Below are 20,718 nucleotides of genomic sequence, written 5' to 3'. Positions count from 1 at the left end.
GCAAAAACAGCCGGCAGACCGGATAAATGTCCTCGGTGGACCGCATGTGGCCTGTGGGCCGTAGTTTGAGGACGCCTGCTTAAAGTAAGCACCAAATTTGATTTGATCCTCATTAATTAAAACCTCTATGCCAGTGGTTCTCAACCTTCCTAATGCTGCGTCCCTTTAATACACTTCCTGTGGGTCACGACCCACAGGTGGAGAACGGCTGCTCTAACCCAAAATTTGAGGTGAAATCACCCCAGTTCTCCATTAATAATTTAAGTCATCTTATTACTCAAGCCTATCTTTACTCTTTCTTGGGCTAATGTCCAGTAAATAGCACCGTATCAGAAACAAAGTCTTTACTGTTGTTAATCATTTATTATCCCCTTCAAATGCAATAAAAATCAAAGGGCTTAAGTCTTATTTAACCAATAAGAAATACAATTAGTATGTTGATAAGTATGCAAAAGAAGTCACCCATTGTTCCTTCCACAGAATTCTGGTTAATCAACTCATTTAGGCCATACTGCTAAAAAAGTAACTTATAGCAACTTTTTGTTTGACCAAAGAAGCAGGGTATTTCTTAACTTACCAACATCCAACCCCACACACACTCTTCCCACTACAATGCATACTATTGGTATTTTAAAATTTAGGTTAGGTTTAGATAAATGCATTTCTTAGGAACTTACTTTAAAGACATGTCCAAGAATTCGGCCCAGCCCCATTTAAAAATAATTTTAATTATCAATTTTTAGCATAAAAGTGCTATGATACCACTCATAAGGAAAACTGGAAAAAAATACACTGGACTCTACAGCTTGGAAATACTTTCAGTGAACATATTTGCTATTAACTTATGTGTATTTTATAAATATGTATGTCCTATTATGTACTAATGCATTGGATTTAGCATTTACACAGTTATCAATTAAGTTTTAGAATTACAGAGAATTTCATTTGTATAAATGAGGAATTCATTCAAGCAAATCAATGCTTGTCCCTTACTATGCAGCTCTACTTGTCTATATAGTTATCTTTCCTACATAAATGATTGTAAGATGGTTTTTATATGAAAACATCTAACTTTACATGGGCCAACAACATACATTATAATGACAAAAAAAGTCTACTTTTCTGTTAGGAGTCAAAATATCTGCCAATCATAACTAAAACAATAAAGAATTTTATGACATCGCTATACATGTAATTTCTGAAATGTTTGACATTTTTCCCACAGAAATCATAATACAATGTTTTAACAAATTGTCTATAATTTTAAAATATGAGAATCATAGCTGAAAATTATACTAAAATTTTATTTTATTCTCACTGAAAAAGGCCAAAAATATAGCCAAAGTTCTAGTATTTTTCTATTTTTATCTCCTTATTTAGAGAAACTTTTTACACCCCAAATATGATTTAATTACACATTCTCTTATTTTAGAAAAGAGTATGGTACCATATTTCAAAAGAAAAAATATTGAAGAATACAAGAGTTTTCAATCCAGCTCTGGGGAAGTTAAAGTTTGATAAATTTTTTTTTCTTTGCAGTTTTTGGATGGGGCCGGGTTTGAACCCGCCACCTCCGGTATATGGGGCCAGCGCCCCACTCCACAGGCGCTGCCCTAATTTGGGAAATTTATAAAACTTTTTCCCCTTCTCTCTTCAATAAGAGATGTTTTTATTGATTTTAGCTTCTATTTTCTGGCTGCAAAAACCCCTGTTTTTCGGTTTGTTTTCCTGTACTTTGTTTAGTCAGAATATTCTGGTAAACTTCTAATCTTCTTTTTATAAGTAAGTTGCTTTTTGGCAAGGAAACACATACATATAACCTGGCACACAAAAGCAGTAAGAGGACACAAAACAATAGTAACAAGAAGGACAGAACAACTCTCACAGAGATATAAACGAACAAAAGAACCAATATGAGAACTCAACTGAAAAAACAAAAACATTCCTATCTTGAGAAAGGGCAATTTTGGCTACATATAGAAAAAGAACAGGGAGAAATACTAACTTTGGCAAGATACCTAAGCTTCATCAAAAATCTCAGTATTATTTTCTTACTTTGTAATTAAGTCCAAATTCATCCATGGCTTTGTGACTTGTTAAGCCTATTATACCTAATTTGATTGTGTTTTGCAATGGATAATAAACTGGTTTAAAGCACAACCAATTTCAGTCTCACACTGACGTTACTATCCTAACCATAGAATTGTACCTTTTTCTCTTTAAATTCAGCTACTTTCTTGGATTATTTAAAAATAATGCATAAAAAAATAAAATAAAATAAAAATAATGCATAAAGCCTCCATAATACTTACATAAAAACAAATAGCAAACTAATATTAAATTGATCATTACATGTATTTGACTTTGATACCAACTTCCTACCCGCTTATAGAAACTATTTATAATTGTTACTCATTTTCAGATAGTCCAACATCTGACTCAGTACCAGGGGGTTTATCCTACTTAGTTGTCAGAAAAGGTGTTACCCTGCTACAGTTTTATTGAAATTTAGGTTTGGGGTAAAGTTTTCAATCTTAATAGCACACTTGTTAAGGGCAGATAATTTGTCTTAAGTTTCTCATTCCCTAAGTCTTCCATCATACTGATGGCTGAGAAACAATGGCTCCATTAACTGGAACTCAAAACTGTACCTGTCTGTATTTACTTTTCAGGAGGCCATACTTTTGTTCTTGCCTTTTAAAGTGACAATGAATCAGGGAACCAAAACGTATACAATGTGCTTAATTCTGAGAGTGAGATTTAAGTTTAAGGGTGAAAAAAATGACAAACATGGACTAAGCACTAGCTCACAAAGACACTCAAGTGGGGAAAGGACTCAAGGAACATAAGACTTATAAAAGAAAAAACCCTAAGTATTAAAAACCATGTCTTAAAATTTGGGGGGGGGGTAAAAAGTACAGTATATCCCAAAAGTCACCATACACAGAGAAACTGGGAAATTATAGCTAAATGCACTTTTATTTATAAAATATTCATTATAAAACTTTACATTAAATTAAAATTTGGGACACCCTATACTATGATTTGTCATTTCACTAATTATTTGACCCCATCTCAATTCCAAAGCAAAATATTAAGAATAAAAGGACATGGGGCAGTGCCTGTGGCTTAAGGGGTAGGGCGCTGGCCCCATGTACTGGGGGTGGTGGGTTCGAGCCTTGCCTTGGCCAAAACGGGGAAAAAAAAAAAAAAAAAAAGAATAAAAGGACATAATGAAAGTGTACAGGTAAGTCACAGATTTTTAACTCAGATGGGGTCTGAGTGCTGGCTTTGCTTCTTTTAGCAGTTTCACTGAGGCAAGTTAGTCTTGGGTCAGTTTCCTCAGCTATTAAAAAGGTAATAATTATCTCTTAGGATTGCTGCAAAAGATTAAATGTGAGGGAAAAGAGTTTTGGTAGTATAGCACATAATGAATACTCAATAAATGTTATTTTTATGACATATTTTTCTCTTACTGACCTAATAATTTAACTTGACACTGAAAATATACTTTAACAATTTGCTATGAACGTTTACACGAATCATTTGCTGCACTTTGGTCCATATGCAGCCAAATATACCACCATGATTATTACATTAGCACCTTCTGCATTACCAGACCTAGGTATCATTTCATTTATTTCACTGAATGAAAATCCTGTATGAATTAAACACCAAGTTGTGTAATGTAATGGATACACATAAAAGTAATCTGCAAAACTTACTATTCTTAGATCAATGTTTTCTCTCACTAAGGTTTAATATAGTATCACAGGCTCTTATTAATTAATTACCTTGTCAGAAAAAGGAAAAGAAGCCTTTCCCGTGACGCAGGCTGATCTCGAGTACTGAAATAGGAGTAAATCTGAAGAGCAAATAAGACAAGCCAGAAAACCATGAAAAGCACAGGGACTACCAGTTGATTCCACAGAGACATTCCCAGGGCTAGAAGGCCATATACCTCCACTACCTGTATAAGAAAATAAAATAGGAAAATATCTTGCATTACCATAAATAAACACATTTAAACATTTAAGAGTTTAATCTGAAGATTCCTTTAAAGTTAGCTCTACAGTTAGTTAATAGCCTGCTTTTTAAAATTAACTGATTCTGCACTATTATTAACACTCAACACACATGCCTCTGATGGAAGAGTAAATTGTCCTAACGGTCCAAGGCCAAAAAAAGATATTTGCAACAAAACAATCTCAAAGGTAGTTTAAGGAGACAAGATTGGAAACTTATATCTAATCAAAATAATCAGGATCAGCACGATGATACAATATGCTTGAGGGACTAAGGAAAAAGAGAAATATAAAATAATTTTCACAGTTTCTTCAGGAATGTCATAGATGAGAAACAGTTCAATGGGAGAGTATTTAATCACTAGAGAAGTTTCCTCTATTGCAGAGCAAAGATACTTACTTAGCAAGTCTTTTACCCTATACAAATCAATTCCCCTTGTTCCTAATGTGTATTTATAAAGTAACATTTCTCAATTCATTTGGTTTGCCAAGTACATTAATACCATAAAAAAGTTATACCTTAAACAAAAAGCTTACCAATATATAACTCAATACATTAGTCTCCCAGTTTATGAAACAATCTCTTATGAATCTGTTTAGCAAAAATCAATTCCTGGAATCTGATTCAATCTGAGACCACAGATGTATCCAAGTTTCTAGAGTTGCTAAGCCAGGGACGAGACCATGGTAACGCAGCAGAGTTCTGCCAGGCCACCTACAAAATCCTAACCTAGCAGCTAACTGGTCTTGCTGGAATCTCTCAGTGTGATACCAAAATGTTTCAATTAGCTATAAACATCTTTAAATTTAAAACTTTTTCATTGGGAAAACAAATGATTTTTCTACAACCTAGTCTATTAACTTCTATTTTTCCAAGTCAGAAAATATTAAAAGAAAAAGAAAATTGCACAACTAGCTGCAAATTATTATTAGAGGCAAAATGATCATTTAGGAAGACAGTACTTTTCCTCCTTTCCATTCAAGGAATAGAACCACTGAAAAACCTGATGGCTTCCTTATCTTGCTGATCCAACTATTTCCAAGTCACAAATTCCATAACCCAGGCGTCCTCAAATTATGGCTGGCGGGCCTCAGCCCACCGAGGACATTTATCCGGCCGGCCTGGTGTTTTTGGCGCTGTTGCCTGTCCTGCTTAGCAGCCGACTTGTCCCGGGGCCCATAGTCCGGGCCCCCCAACAGTCTAAGGGACAGTGAAGTGGCCCCCTGTTTAAAAAGTTTGAGGACCGCTGCCATAACCTATCCTTTATTTTCAACAACTACACCTAGTGATATATGAATGGCAACCAAGAGATAATAATATGACAGTGAAAAATGGAGGCTTTGCTTTCATCATTACTAAATATTTAATCTTCAGTAAGTACTTACTGAAAATAAACTGTTTATTACAAAGTAGGATACTGTCACATGACTAAATTCAAAGGAAAAATGTGTTTATTAAATTTGTCATTCTTACCCTGAATACAACTACAACCCTCCCCCATGAAGCAGCTCTCCACCTGGAGTGTGAAAATAACCTCCTTTTCTGGGGAAAATCTACTTCTCGGTAATCTGCCCAAGTTAATCATTGTGTGAGATAAAGAAAGAAGGTAGAATCAGGCTAAAGCCAAGAATTTAGGAAGATTATTCTCGAAGATCTGCCTCTGGGGCTACAAGAGAACACCTCAGTTGGTATTATCAGTTTGGTCAATCTGAGAACTTCCTGTACCTTATGGTCATACACACAGTTATGAGGTAGAAGAAAATGATCATTTTAACACTCTCTTTTTATACTAATTTATAAATGGTTTAAGATCCATTTTATACACTACAACTTACCAAGTAAACCAAATAGAAACAATTATATCCTAAATGTCTATTGTTTGTGTCTGGGAGTAACTGTAGAGCTAAAGAAAATACGAGTCTGACTATTCCAAAAAGCATGCTGTATTGGCAAAGTCAGTTCTAGTACTGTGTCCAAACAAAATCCATCATATCATAACCCGGAACTATTCAACTTTTTGTATGAAATAAATTAGGTGGTAAACAAAGAGAAGAAACTGTTCTGACAGTGGCATTATAATCAGGAGAAAAACACAGGATTTGAATTCTAGGTATCCAATTCATTGCTATCTTTGTCTTCATTACAATAGCTAACACATACTGAACATCATCTGCCTAGCGCGAATTGATTTAAACCTCACAGCAATCCTATGAAGAAAGAGTACATCTGTTATTATTAGCTCTGTTTTATAGAAAGTGAAGTAATTATCCCAAGGTTACACAGCTACTAAAAAGCAGCATCAAGGTATGAACCCAGATAGTCTGCTTCCAGAAAAATCACTTCACTTTAGTATTTTCTCGATAGAACTTCCTAATAAAGAATCCCAGATGGTGGGTTGAAAATATTTGCTGTTTTGTAACTATAAAAAAGAATATTATCATAACTGTAACTGTGAAATAAAAATATGCCAGATCTTTAATGTACCTGGTATTTATGTACATTTTATCTACTTGTGTGTGGTGGTTAGTCTTACCTGAACCAATTCTCTGTATGCAGACTTAGCAAGGTTATATGGTACTAATAGATTAGACCCAAGAAAATAAAGAACTTCCAATCCAGTAAAAATCATAGCAAATTTGTTGATGATAACAATAGTCTCCAGAGGAACAAGGCAGAGTCGTGCTAGCAGAGGAAGCATGTGGGCTGAAAAGAGCCAAATCTGCTTCGTTTTCATGACACAGGAGCATAAAGTACACACCACCAACTGACCTAAAATGGGGAATAGGATGCATTTAATTTTGAGTATCAGGTATCCACAAAACAAGAACAAAATACATGGTTGATAAGGATAACACAGCTTTAAAGGCAGACTTTCAAGGAGCTGGAAGATCTTTTAGATAATAATTTAAAATCAAACTTTAACTTCATCTAACTATAATTACACATCCACATGTTCTATGAATTTTGAATACTAATTCCCTAGAGCTGATCTGAAAAAAGCAGCATTAAATCTCCACTGATAGATTTATCTATTACCACCTCCTGAAAGCATTTATATACAATATAATTCAGTTGCTACTGTTTACATATAGTTTCTTTTCTATAGGTACTCAAAATTTAACAGTTTTAGTCTATAGGTGAAGGCATAAAATCCAAGTGATACAAGATTTTACATAAATCCAAGATTATACTATAGTAAGATTTGGTCTGAAATTTTTTGATCTTCTGTTTAGAAGATCACATAATTCTAAATAGCTCAATCATGAAAGTTAAAACTGAAATGTTTAAGCAAATTATTTTCATAGAGGTTCATATAAGATCATTACAGAAAAGTTAGGACTACAGAGAAACAAAAAGGGAAATGTTAAGTTCATAAAAAAGAAATTAAAGAATAAAAATAATAAAGATAATAAAAAGAAAAAGGGGAAGAAACCCTCAGTCTCTTACAATCCTCCCACCCAAGGGCAGCACTCTGAACACTCGGTGCCCAGGAGATGATGTATTTTGCAAATAAAGCTTTAGCACTATATCCAAAACCAAGTAAATATTCAATGAAAGTCTACTATTCATATTGGTACCTTTCCAGATTTACTCAATGCATATAACTATATGTAAATGTTTTACATAAAGATCATAGTGTACATGATCATAGTGTACATGTTTTATAACTGGCTTTTTCATTTAATATATTGCACATATCTTCCCCACTAATACATATATGGTTATTTCTAACAGTTGTATGTTATTTATACTGAATGTAAGTGATGTACTATTAGCATTTGGCCTTTTCCTAGTATTTCATGATCATAAAATGTTTTGTCTGAGTAAGACTGTACATGTATAATAGCAGTATGTAAACTACTTGAGACACATTTCCTAATATTTTCTTAGGCTAAATTCCTAAAAGTGGAATTAATGAATCAAAAGAAATATTTTTTAAGGCTTTAACATACACTGTCAGATTGTTCTCGAGAAACAATTTACCTAGTGTATAGGGTGCCCATTTTCCTATCGACTTGATAACAGCAACTATAATTCAGATAACTGAAGAAAAAAATATTTTCTAAGTGTTTAAATCTTGTATTTTGTTGGTGATAAGATTGAATATTACCAATAAGTATATAAAAACACTGTAATTATTTGTGAAATGTTGGTCCAAATTTTTTACCCATTTTTCTATTGGAATATGCATTCTATTCTTTGATCAACATATTAATCCTGTCATATGATTATTTTTCCGATGTCATTTATCATAATCATAATATTTTTAATAACTCATTCTTTTATAGAAGTTTTATTGAAAATAGTCAAACCAATAACACTTTTCTTTAATAACATTTACTTTATTTCCAATCATGGTGCCATGGTTAACTGCATGGTTCACCTTTAAGATTATTTTCACCATATTTTCTTTTATAAATTTTTAATTTTAAAACTAATACATTTGGAAGCCAGAAAATAAAGATCTAAGTTTTTTTTTCTATATGTTTAGTCAATTGTCACAAAACTACCCATCAGAATCATCTATTTTTTTCTCATTACTTTAAAATGCCACTGTAATACAGTCCAAAATCTTTTTTTTTTTTTTTCATTTTTGAGAAAGGGTAGAAAGGGTAGAATGTAGTGGTATCATCATAGCTCAATGAAATCTTAAAACTTCTGGGCTCCAGTGATCTGCCTGCCTCAGCCGCCTGAGTAGCTGGGACTATAGGAGCATGCCACTGTGCCCAGCTGATTTTTCTAGTATTTTATAGAGACAGGGTCTTACTCTCTCCTGGAACTCCTGGCCTCAAGCAATCCTCCTACCTCCGTCTCCCAAAGGACCAGGATTACAGGTGTAAGCTACTATGCTAAATCCAAAATCTTGCTCTGTATAAGAAGTTGGTTTTTTGTGTTTTTTTTCCCCCCAGTGATCTCTTCTTCCATTTCACTGGACAAGTCTCTTCTCATTTCAGAATTTCTTAGAGATTCTTAAGCATGTTATCATCCAGATTAATTTAAGAATTTAGTCAAATTTTCTTCCTTCTTGTTAATGAAAATCAAAATAAAACTTTGGGATTTCATATACAGGTTGAATATTCCTGATCTGAAAATCTAAAATTCAAAATGTTCCAAATTTTGACATGATACTCAAAGGAAATGTTCACTGGAGCATTTTGGATTTTAATTTTCAGATTAAGGATGCTCTATCAGTAACATAATGCAAATATTCCCACATTCCAAAAAATCTGAAATCCAAAACATTTCTGGTTCCAACTATATTTTCAGATAAGGGATACTCAATCTGTAATTATTAGAAGAATATAAAAACTGTAACCATATTCACATAAGGCTAAACATTTATAACAATCTATTAGTAAAGTATTTTAATTTTAGCCTTTAGAGAAATAATATTCAAATAACATGAAGAATATTTTCTTAGGCGGTGCCTTTGGAGTAGGGTGCCAGCCCCATGCCAGAGGCGGGTTCAAACCCAGAGTCCCGGCCAAAAAAAAAAAAAAGAATATTTACATAAAGGCACAAAAAAAGAGAAAAAACTAATGATAATAAAGAAAAGAAAACAGACCACCAAATGAGATACATCAACATTTTAGAAGACAGGAAACACAGATACGAGGTTTAGCTAGGCCACTACTCTCTCCCCCATCCTGGCAGGAAAACTGAAGTTTATACTCTGAAGATGATGAAACTGAGGCAGCTGGACATTATATGTAGCCCACAGCAGAGGTGAGGTGACCAAATGAAAAGAGGGGATTGAAGTAAGACTGTACTACAAAAGATGAGATCTCTACAGACTTACAAACTGTGTTGCTATGTTTATTATCACTTAGTTCTAGCCACTGTCTTCACCCTCCTCCTCCAGGTGATAGAAAGACTGCTCCGGGGAAACTGACCAGTGTAAGTAAAAAGACCTACAATAACTGACACTTTGGGATCCCTCCTGCAAACAGCCAGTGCCACTTGCTCACTCACACCAGTTGGTAAGTAAGGCCTAAAGAGATTCCAGTCAACAAATGAATAACCCCCTTTAATGTAAATGATCAGTCCAGGATTTCCCCCAGATAATTTGAGTAAAATTTATGGTTTAATCATCACAGATGGGGGGAGCACCCTGTAGCTCAGTGGGTAGGGTGCTGGCCACATACACCCAGGCTGGCGGGTTACAACCCAGCCTGGGCCAGCTAAACAACAAAGACAACTGCAACAAAAGAACAGCCAGGCATTGTGGCAGGCACCTGTAGTCCCAACTACTTGGGAGGCTGAAGCAAGAGAATAGCTTTAAGTTCAAGAGTTTGAGATTGCTGTGAGCTGTGAAGCCATGGCACTTTACCCAGGGCAACATAGTGAGACTCTGTCTCCAAAAAAAAAAACAAAAAAATCATCTCAGATGGAACCTATGCATTGATATTTACAATTCTTTCCTTTAATATATCTAGGTGATTTCGAGACTTGAAAAACACTACTCTCTCACAAATAAACAAGGAGAAAAAAATATCTCAAGAGAAATGGAAAGAATGCAAAAAGAAAAAAAAAAGCTTCCAAAAGTTAAAATAGCTTTAAAAAAACGATATACCTAAGAAATAAAATAGACTGTCATATATTATAAAAACCGCACACAGTGAAAACAACTATGGTCTTGGATTCGAGAAAAACATAACAAAAATTAAAATGCAACCACAGGGCTTAAAGATAAAGTTGGGAAATCTCAGAAAGGAAAACAAAAAGACTGAAAAAAAAAGGGGGGGAGCACAAAATGGAAGGAAAATACAGTAAGAAGTTTAGGGGCTCAGTGTAGGAGATCCATATCCTATTAACTAGATTTCCAGAAAGGGACAAAAGAGAACACATCAGGGAAAAATGATCATGAGTTGAAAGAAGAGACAACTGAGGAATGATACCTGACAGTGGGAAGGGGTGGTATGGGGAGAGATTTTCATTATAAAATTATGATATTTCTTGACTTTTAAAAATTAGTGTATTTCTGGGGCAGTACCTATGGCTCAAAGGAATAGGGCGCCGGCCCCTTATACCAGAGGTGGCCCCAGCCAAAAACTGCAAAAAAAAAAAAAAAAGTGTATTTTTTAATAGAAAAATTAAATATTAAAAAGAAGTATTTCTCTGAAAGAAAGTTAAAATGCTTTAATACTAGGAAAGATCAGGAGTACTGAATTCTGGTACACCTTGCAAACTTCCTCTAAGCTGTTATAGGCTCCATTTATTCTCTTTCCTACAAGAATATGACTCATCTGACATATTCACTTTAATTCATTCTGCTTAGGTGGAAGCAGGAAGGAGTCATGTTGTTAGTGGAATCTCCCCTGAAGCTCCAGAAGAATATGTTTTTTGTTTTTTAATAGGCCTATTTCAACTTTTAATTCTGAAGAAATTGAAATCACAATGTACTCTTTGGATTTCAGGATTCTACTATTAGAAATATCTCCAAGAAGTGTGCAATCCTAAGAAGGATTTCTATCTCCAAATCATCTCCAAGAAATCATGGCACATTTAAATTACTTAGTTTTTCATAAGAAGGTTATTACTGAAATGAAGAAAAGAGTAGGAAGTTAATACTTTAAATCAAAGTTGGGAAAAAACACACTACTTAATAGTATATGGATTTTGTTTTATTACCAATTAATTGGATCTTAGTTGAGAAAACAAAGGACCATATCCACTCGTAAGAAAAGTTTAGGGAAGTATATTTCATATTTATACTGAATACAACCATCACAAAGTAAAATTTCACAAGCTTTCTAACTTAGCAAATATTTTCAGGATTGAATGTTCATAGGATAGAGTCATAAATCAACATTATTTTTGTCTCTTGCTACCTTTTAAAATCTACTCTGTGGAGACTGTTTTCCTGTCCATAGATGAAATCTATGGCAAGTCCATAACTTTTCTTAGCCTAGCACAGTTTATAATCTCAATCTAATAATAACCAAAACTTTGAAATTGATTTAAAGTTGGGACTTCTCCCTGACTCTAGCTCAAGCTCTCTATGCTATGGAACTAAAGACAGAAAATTTGCAATTGGAAGAGGGTTGATCTTTTTTGACCTGTCTTCTGCTCTCCCTGACTTACCCAGGATTGGAGCAGGTAGAAAGGCAGGAGAAGGAGGGAAGGAAACACATATGTAATTTTAAATTTTCTAGCAGCCTCACTTAAAAAAGTAAAAAACAAACAGGTGACATTAATTAACAATGTATTTTATATATCCTAATAGATCCCAAATATTATCATACAGAGTGGACATTCAATATATATTAAAAGTTAATAGGACTTTTTTTTGTCCTAGAAATTGAAAATACGCTTTACCTCTATTGCATACTATAATTTGGACCAGCCACATTCCAAGTGCTCAGTAGCTACATATGGCTAGTTTTAGACAGTACAACTTTAGATTTTGCACGCCTGAATCAGATGCCAGTTCATGGTCCCCACCAATACTATAGAAGATTTATAACTCTGTCTACCACTGAATCCTTTTTTTTTTTTTTTTTTTTGAGACAGAGTCTCACTAGTCACCCTTGGTAGAGTGCCATGGTGTCACAACTCACAGCAACCTCAGACTCTTGGGCTCAAGTGATTCTCTTGCCTCAGCCTCCCAAGTAGCTGGAACTACAGGCACCTGCCACAAAGCCCAGCTATTTTTAGAGACAGGGGTCTTGCTCTTTCTCAGGCTGGTCTGGAACTCTGTGAGCTCAGGCAGTCCACCACCTCAGCCTCCCAAGTGATGGGATTACAGGGTGAGCTACCACCTATGATTCTCAACCCCCAGGCCACAAAGACCAGTAACATCAGAGGCCCATTAGGAAGTGAGCTGCACAGCAAGAGGTGAGCAGCATTCAAGCAAACAAAGCACATCTGTATCTACAGCCCCTCCCATCTCTGCATCACTACCTAAGCTCTGTTTCCTGTTCCCTCTCCCTCCCTCCCCCAACCATAAAACAATTATCTTCCATGAAACCAGTCCCTGGTGCCAAAAGTTTGGGGATCGCTGCTTTAGATAGGCTGAGGAGGTATTTCAGAAAAAAAAGCTCTGAGGAAATCCTACTTCAATCTCCAGAGTTCAACCTTTTAATACCTCCTACGTAAGTGAGTTTATGAGTCACAAAGCTGGTTTTCTCTTACTTCCTTTTTTGCAATTTTGGCATGATAGGGTCTACCTCACTCTGTACTGTATCTATATCATTTTTAACTCAGCATGCCTCTATTTTTAACATTCTGCTACCTGAATATTTCAATCATAGCTCATGTTCTTGATGTTTCTGGAAATTTATTTTTAGCAATAGGGAGACAAAATTCAACAACAAAAGTAAATTTAAGATACTATATAGTTCATTTTAATCTTTCAAAGTAATAATTTGCTATTTAAAACTTAATCTTCCCAAATACTTAAAATACTCTTAAAAAACACAAGCAATTAAAGGCTGTGCACAATATGATTACAAATACATACAATAAACATCTACATGTGTGAAAAAAGATTAAGAAAATGTAATATTAAACAACAGCCATATAGGAAAAATCATCATAAATCACTTGAGTTTCCCAATTTTTTTACTTTTTTAAAAAAGTGAGTATGCACCAATTGTACAAAATAGCAAGACTGGTTAGTTCCTTACCTACACACTTTTTTCCCCCCCAGATAGTCTCACTCTGTTGCCCAAACTAGAGTGTGGTGGCATCACCATAGCTCACTATAAGTAATCTCAAACTAGTGAGCCTAAGTGATCCTCCTGCTTTAGTCTCCAGAGTAGATGGGACCACAGGGGCCTGCCACCATGCCCAGATAATTTTTTCTACTTTTAGTAGAGATGGGATCCTGCCTTTGCTCAGGCTGATCTAAACTCCTGACCTCAAGCAATCCTCTTGCCTCGGCCTCTTGGAATGCTAGGATTTTAAGCATAAGCCACCACGTCCAGCCTCCTACCTACACTTTTAATTCTTTTATAATACTTACCTATTAAGGCTGTGGTAAACCGATTCATGGAGAGAGGTTCTAAATACATTGGTCCTTCATAGGCGAACTCCAGTTCACTCCTAACATAGTCCCTACATAAAAAAATAAGAATGTATTAGATACGTTTCAAGCAGAAATGGGGAGAAAAATTGCTAAATCATAGTATTCTTCTAAAAGCATACTATAATAACCCTTTTGATGTCCAAGAAAAAATTTAAATATAAAAAGTTATAAAGAGATGGCCTTTGTCTCTGTCTGCCATGAACAAGAAACAGACACAATTAAAACTAAATTTTACTATGCAGAGAAGGCTGCCAAAGTTCTAATTTATAGGATTTTCTTTCTTCCCATAGCCTTACTGAGTATTTTATGCCCAGTAAAAAAGCCAGTTAAGACGCCATGTCTCAGTCCTCCTACTTAAATGATGTCTATTGACATTACACGAAATAAGCCCCCTTTTGGCTCTCTTCCACCATCACCACTCTACTCCACTTTATTTCCCCCAATGTTTTATCTCCAACGATATTTTAGTAGTCACAGGTAAAACTACAAACTGTTTATAAAACTGGGTCACAGAAGGATAATCCCTAAAAAATGTCATTTTCAACTCTACAGGGTATCTCTATGATAAGAACTTTAATATTTAAGTAGTTTACATATATATTCTGAAACAAATTTTAGATGGAATAAAATATTCCTTTTTAAATTTGATTTAATCTGATTACTGAGAAATAGTAAGCTTTAAGTATTAATTAAAGAACCTCTGTACTCTGAGAAAACATAGGTGGGAAGCACAAAAGGGGAGCATTTAATTTATTTATTAGTAAGTGTCAGCATCGCAGGATAAGTTCTTTTAGCATCAAAAAAGGGACATTTGTGTAAAAAAATTCCTTCCTCTTTTCTACAACTATTGAATGCTTTGTTCATTGTATTTTAAAACAGTTTGAAAATTTTAAGAATTTCCAGACAAACTCATATGGCTGTATTCACTTTTTCCATGAAAGTACTTCCCATTTAGGCAATTAAGTTGAATCCCTTTAGCACAGCATAGCCAAATAAGGAATGACCCTTACATAATCATCCAAAACAGTACTACAAAAAAAAAAAAAAAATCAAAATTTGAAACGAAAATAATTTTTTTTTTAAATTAGAACAGTTGGGGATGATATAAAAATTAGTGACACTTAACTAAGCCCCATGGGTGATCCAACACTTCTCCTTTATCACTACCTATGGTGAGTATCAATATTTCTAACACAGAATGTATTAATAGATTCTTTCTACTGAAAGAGATTTTCAAAGCCAGATTCTCAAGAAGAATAATTTTAATTCAGTGGTTGTCAACCAAGGGCAATTTTGCCCCTGAAGGGACATTTTAGTCTGAAACTATTTTTAGTTGTCACAACTGGGGAAGAGAAGGTGATGCTGGTACCTAGTGGGTAAAGGTCAAGGATTCTACTAAACATTTCAAAATGCACAGAACAGCACCCAGAAAAAGAAATGATCCAGTACACAACCTGTGAATTGTGCAGTGGTTGAGTACAATTTGAATGTGGAAAGGCACACAAATGACACATAAATAGGTGATTACCATAGGTAACTATCAATGCAATTATTTCACAAACTTTTTTTCAACTTAGAAAATTAAGTGTATGCAGATGTCTTTTTCTATAACCAGTTTCTGAAGTACCAAATTAATCATTAAGATTATCCACATGTTGACTCTTTTTCTTAGGAGACACCACACTATTCTTTGATATAACTAGATAGCAGTGGGAGAAAATACTTGCAAATCATCTATCTAATAAGGGAACAGAATATATGTATGAAACTCTTATAACTCGGGCAGCACCTGTGGCTCAGTGAGTAAGGCACCGGCCCCATATACAGAGGTTGGTGGGTTCAAACCCAGCCCTGGCCAAACTGCAACAAAAAGATAGCTGAGCACTGTGGCAGGCGCCTGTAGTCCCAGCTACTGGGGAGGCTAAGGCAAGAGAATCACCTAAACCCAAAAGCTAAAAGTTGCTGTGTGCTGTGACGTCACAGCACTCTAGTAAGGGTGACAAAGTGAGACTTTGTCTCTTAAAAAAAAAAAAAAACTCCTACAACTCAATAAAAAAAGACATATAGCACAATTAAATAATGGGTAAAGGACCTGAATAAACATTTTTCCCGAGATGATTCACAAATGGTCAATGAACAAATAAAAAGATGTTTCAACAGCATTAGTTGTCAGGGAAATGCATAGCCAAAGCACATTGAAAAAGCCCCTCACACTCACTATGATGGCTCTACTAAAAAAGACAGGTATCAATTAGTGTTGGCAAGGATGTGGAGAAATTAGAACCCCCATTCGCAGCTGGCAGAAATGTAAAACAGTGTAGCTACTTTAAAAACCAGTCTGGCAGTTTCATAAGAGGTTAATACAGAGACCATACCTAGCAATTCTACTCCAAGGTATTTTCCAAAGAAAAATAAAAACCCATACTCACAAAAAACCCTATACATGTGTACATGAATGGTCATAACATTATTCATAATAGCCAAAAGTAGAAACAATCCAAACATCTGTCAATGGATAAATAGCTGTATAAACAAAATGTGGCAAATCTATACACTGTAACATGATTTGAAGAGAAAAAGGAATAAAGTGCAGATATATACAACTTGGAAGAACCTTGAAAATATGCTAAATAAAATTCAGTACATATGAAATACCCAGAACAGAGACAGAAAACAGACTGACAGTTGCGCAGGGCTGGGTGGGGGTGGTGGGAGTGTGGCTGAAGAGTGTTGGGAAGTGGGAGTGACTACGAACAGGTATCAAGTTTCTTTGGGGGTATAAAAATCTTCTAAAATCAATTGTGGTGACAGTTTGCACAATTTTGTGAACACACTACAAACTGCTAAGCTGTATACTTTAAACTGGTGTGTGAATATCTTAATAAAGCTGTTATTTTTAAAAAAATACTATAGGCTCGGCGCCTATAGCTCAACCGGCTAAGGCGCCAGCCACGTACACCTAAGGTGGCAGGTTCGAATCCCCAGCCCGGACCCGCCAAACAACAATGATGGCTGCAACCAAAAAATAGCCAGGCATTGTGGCGGGCGCCTGTGGTCCCAGCTACTTGGGAGGCGGAGGCAAGAGACTCGCTTGAGCCCAGGAGTTGGAGGTTGCTGTGAGCTGTAATGCCATGGCACTCTACCCAGGGGGAAAGCTTGAGGCTCTGTCTCAAAAAAAAAAAAAAAAAAAAAAAGAAATAGATGAGTGGCTCCTAAGTGGCCAGGCACCCAGTACTCATTTACCCCATGGGAGAGTGACTCCAGAACCCATACCCTAAGTATTGCATCATAATCTCAGATATGATTTCATTTAAGGTGAGTGAAGAAAGACAGGGAAATGGGCAGTGCCTGTGGCCCAAGGAGTGGGACACAAGCCCCATATAGTGGGGGTGGTGGGTTCAGGCCCGGGACTGGCCAAAACTGCAAGAAAATAAAGAAAGAAAGATGGGGAAGTGTCTCCACCTGAGCCTAAACTGAGATTTAGAGGTATCTGGGTAAGGTCACAGGAAGAGACTGTATAAGTTTAGGGTTGGTGATACTAGATAAGAAGGATATCATCCTGTGTCAGTATTTGCCCTTGAACTCCTATTTCAGCTCTCTGTAGAGAGACACTTAAGAAATGGCTTAGGTTATTTCCCTAAAGGAGTCTTAAGACACAAGGACATATTTGTGTGACACAAAATGAGGAATGTCAAAATCTCCACTTCTGAGTGGAACACAGCTTGATTTGAATATTGTGAGGATTATAAGAAATGCAGCACTGCTCTGGCAGATTTTCCAAATTTTATACTTTTACATCAGAAGACATACCTCAGGCAAGGACAGAGACAAAATTAAAGAGGAAGACATCTAAATAAATAAATAAATACCCTCCAGGACCATTTTGAGTAGAGAAAAATCAACCAAGTAGAAATAGAGGAGCAAATGTAAGAATTAGTTTCTGACAAACACCCTGGGGACTTTCAGAAATAGTTAGACAAAATATTAAGAATGATGGCCCTGCTTCAACAAGAGGAGCAAAAAACCAGTGACTAGTTATTATACTTATTCTCATTCTTTCATATCCACTGAAGTGGTAAGAAATAGAAGATATAAAAAAGGGCAGAAAATTCCAGAACGTAAACGAGTCTATTTCTTGTTAGCATAATTTCAGATTGTTACTAAATTTAAATTTTCAGTACTTTCCAAAAATCGTTTAGAGTTAGCATTATAATTTTATAATCAGAAAAAAAGTCAAAGGTTTCTAAAACTCAATGATCTATTTCCAGTAATGTAAAAATGTTATTTCTAAGATTAAGTTTCTAGCCTCTGATTATGGCTTGTTCTTTACACAAAGTAAATGCCATTCCTCTTAGAACTATGAGTATATTTTACTATAGTAAATACCTTTCAAAGAAGAATTATAAAATTAAAAGTTCCCAAGAAAAAAAAAAAACCTCCAGAATTTATTTTGCCCCATCACATGTATGGTGTTACTTTTGGTTCACCTGTATTTTAACATTCTGTTCCAAAGTAGGAAGCTCATATTCATTGGCAGACCAGAGTCTTAAAATTTAGTTTAGCAGACAATACTGTTAAAGAGAAGTTCTGAGCAATACAATTTACCTCACCAAATAATTTATATCAATTAGCCATTCTACATGGTTGCATCTTATGCTAATTCTTGTACACCAGAAGGTGAATTTCTGAAATGATGAAAGTATACTGAAGTCCGTAATTGTTAAAATGCTCTCATAGCTTGTCTTCAAAAATTGTTTTCTCAGGTAATATAGAAAAGCTGTTTGTAAATATAAAGTTAAGGCCTATTTCATACTAAGTTTCTTTCACAAAACAAATAAAATCTGATCGTAAATCCAGCTATTAGTCCTTATGATGCTATTTATTTAGAAAATAAACATCAAAAAAATCTGTCTTGGATATCTACCAAACCCTTAGCTTTTACATAGTGTTTATGAAAAGTATTTTATTGGCCAAGGAAAACATTAAGTCACTTACACATTTCAAAACTGGAGTCACATTCTTACCTGGAAATTTGATGTCCAGCATAGAGGAGCAGGGCAGTCAAAAAATACAGATAAAGCTGAACCAGATGCTGCCTGGGCAAAGTAAGTAGCACAACACTTAAGATATAACCTGTAGCAGAAATTAAGAGAGAGAGATAAATATGACACAAATTTAGTCTCTCAATTAATTATACTAATAAAAAGAGCTTGAAATAAATTTTCTAATTAGCTTTTAACAACTTCTGTGGGTTTGGGTTATATTACCACAGTACATTTAGCACAGTAACACTACTAAGGACTTTTCTGTTGAAAATACATTGCCATTTTTCACTTCTTTTGTAGATTTTTCTACCTTATAAGGAAATATATCACACAAAGTTGCAATAATGACTTCTTCCACCATCTACCTTTCCTTACTGACTACTTGTTTCATATGAATTCTCTCATCTTTTCTAGCCCTAGAGGAAGAACTGGGGGTCTCAATGTCTCTCTCTAAGGCTGCCCCTTCCATGTGATTCAAGATCTTTTTTCTCCACCTCCTGAAGACCATCTTATTTCCCATATCTTCAGTCGTCCCCCTGACATTAGTTCTCATCTTTGTTTCAAAGAATGCACAGGGCTCTTCCCCTTTTTTTAAACAAAAGAACTTCTCATAGGGATTTCTCCTTTTCCTAGTACCTATTTATCTCATTCCACTGACAAATATTTCACAATGTCTGTACTCAATGCCTCTATCTTCTAACCATCATTCCCTATCCCCTCTATAATCTACAAACCCCCTTTATCCTTCTACTCTAAAGAAATCTGGAACAACTGCCTATTTGTCAAATCTAACATGCTACTTATTATTGGTGCCAGCATCAAAGCAACTACCCTCAGAATGCTATTGTTCTTTGGCTCTGTTACACGGATTTTCTTAGAACTTCTCCTCTCCATTTCTTTTCACCTACTCCAATGAATATTGGAAATTTGTCCCTAGTGCTTTTCTCTCTCTATAATATGTGACACAAAGAAAATATATTGTTAGCTCAAATATTAACATCCCTTCCAGATATGTTATTAAGAAACAGTTACTGAGGGCGGCGCCTGTGGTTCAGTGAGTAGGGTGCCAGCCCGATATCCGGAGGGTGGCAGGTTTGAACCCGGCCCCAGCCAAACTGTACCAAAAATAGCCAGGCGTTGTGGTGGGCACCTGTAGGCCCAGCTACTTAGGAGGCTGAGGCAAGAGAATCGCCTAAGCCCAAGAGCTGGAGGTTGCTATGAGCTGTGATGCCACTACACTCTACCGAGGGTGACAAAGTGAAAGTGAAACACTATCTCCAAAAAAAAAAAAAAGTTACTGAGAACCTACTACCTGTGCAAAAATACATCCTCATTTCTTATTCTAAGTAGGTGTCCCTACACATGATGCCTGACATATATTCATTCTCATATACATGAACATTCTCATATTCAACAAATACAAACTAAGCTCCCCGCATCCTCCCTCAACAAGGTAGTGCAACCTCTTTTACTCCCCTAAATCCCAGGCACTCTCACCCCAAACCTGAGTCACCTTCCCTCTCTTATCACCAATTCCTACAAGCCTTCCTCAGTAAGTGTCTCTCACATGTTACTCTTCCTTTGCAGTCCTCATATCCCATCTTAATCTACTCCAGA

The 20,718-nt window shown here is 35.5% G+C and overlaps 1 protein-coding gene across 2 annotated transcripts in view; it reads right to left on the bottom strand.

Moving 5' to 3' along the window:
• Positions 1 to 20,718, bottom strand: part of RNF145 (ring finger protein 145) — a 54,517-nt gene that overhangs the window by 14,842 nt on the left and 18,957 nt on the right. For both annotated transcript variants that reach the window (XM_023515346.1, XM_003781994.3), the window contains 4 exons: positions 19,081 to 19,189; positions 13,994 to 14,085; positions 6,560 to 6,795; positions 3,795 to 3,970 (listed from right to left, as the gene is read on the bottom strand). In XM_023515346.1, coding sequence (XP_023371114.1) covers positions 3,795 to 3,970; positions 6,560 to 6,795; positions 13,994 to 14,085; positions 19,081 to 19,189 — 613 coding nt within the window. The remainder of the gene's footprint in view (positions 1 to 3,794; positions 3,971 to 6,559; positions 6,796 to 13,993; positions 14,086 to 19,080; positions 19,190 to 20,718) is intronic.

The sequence above is a fragment of the Otolemur garnettii genome, unplaced genomic scaffold (genome assembly GCF_000181295.1).
Source record: "Otolemur garnettii isolate 467f Iridium unplaced genomic scaffold, OtoGar3 scaffold00003, whole genome shotgun sequence".
NCBI classification, from domain to species: Eukaryota; Metazoa; Chordata; class Mammalia; order Primates; family Galagidae; genus Otolemur; species Otolemur garnettii.
This window is presented reverse-complemented; position numbering and strand designations above follow the sequence as displayed.